We start from the raw sequence: 1241 nt of genomic DNA on the forward strand, positions 1-1241 counted from the left end.
TATTACACCGCCCCTATTCTTGAATTCTTACATTGACTCAATATAATTGTCGTGCATGGACCTTTATATTTCTTTACTAAGCATGATTGTATTGATAAATTCCTGCTTATTTGCAACCCATTCTGCTTTAATCTATCTTATTCATGCTTTTTTCATGATCTTAATCTTTTATGAAAAACTCCAAAAATGAATTGTTAAAAAATCGTCTGTGCCGCTAGAACATATAAAAAATGACACCCATTTCAAAATTACAACAATTTTAGAATAAGAGAACATTTTTATGTTGTTTTTTTTCAACAAAATCTGTGATAACGAATTCAATAACTAATCTGAACACTGAGTTATGTACGACAAAAAATATTTTCTTTAATTCTAACAAAATGTTTAGAAATGCTTTAAGTTTATTTCGAATAGACTTTTCGGGTTTCTTTTGTAATGAAATAACTGTATATTCAGGTGGGAGTGGAGGTCTAGGGGGTGCAGGAGGTCCTGGAGGTCCTGGAGGTCCTGTACCTCCCTCCAGAGGTCGAGGCCGAGGTGGTCCAATGACGAGAGAAGAACTTCAGAAGCTTCGAGAGGACGAGTTGGCCTCCCAGCACAACGGCAAGGGAAGAGCAAACACTCGTCTTTTCAATTTATTTATTATAGAAACAAAGGAATTAAGTTTTTGTCACGAGCTCAAATTTTCGAATCTATATATCTTTGTAACCTGATGATGTACACCTTTGATATTTCAAACTAAGAATATTTGATCTAACATGATTTATACTTTGAAATATCTAAGGTCTAACGACATTGGGTTTAGAAGATATAGGGATTACAATATCAGAGTTTGTGGCAAAGACTCAATTCCTTTATACCAACAAACTGACTACTCACTAAACAGCTTTAAATCCGAATTTTTGATTCCGTATATCTTTGCAACCTCATGTAAAAGAGCTTTGATATTTAAATTATGAATTCTGCTTGATCAAATAAGTTTGAAATAAGTAGATGGTTTGAAGTATCAAATGTTCACACATCAGGTTGCGAGATTTAGAGTTATAAATTAGATTTTGAAGCAAATAATCAATCATTTTGTTTAAATTGATTTAAATGGGAACCAAAACGGAAAAAGGATAAAACTTAAACTATTTTAAAGATCAGATCTAAAGTTTTCTCAAGAGATTGACAACACATATTTGATGTTTGTTTCAACCATGTTTCAACCATGTTTCAACCATGTTTCAACCATGTTTCAA

General features: G+C 32.5%; 1 protein-coding gene across 1 annotated transcript in view; it reads left to right on the top strand.

Annotated features, from left to right (window-relative positions):
• The window catches only part of LOC111695967 (uncharacterized), a 59342-nt gene that overhangs the window by 39891 nt on the left and 18210 nt on the right, over positions 1–1241 (top strand). Inside the window, exon 8 of the mRNA XM_023465460.1 lies at positions 457–614. Coding sequence (XP_023321228.1) covers positions 457–614 — 158 coding nt within the window. The remainder of the gene's footprint in view (positions 1–456; positions 615–1241) is intronic.

The sequence above is a fragment of the Eurytemora carolleeae genome, unplaced genomic scaffold (assembly GCF_000591075.1).
Source record: "Eurytemora carolleeae unplaced genomic scaffold, Eaff_2.0 scaffold96, whole genome shotgun sequence".
NCBI lineage: Eukaryota > Metazoa > Arthropoda > Copepoda > Calanoida > Temoridae > Eurytemora > Eurytemora carolleeae.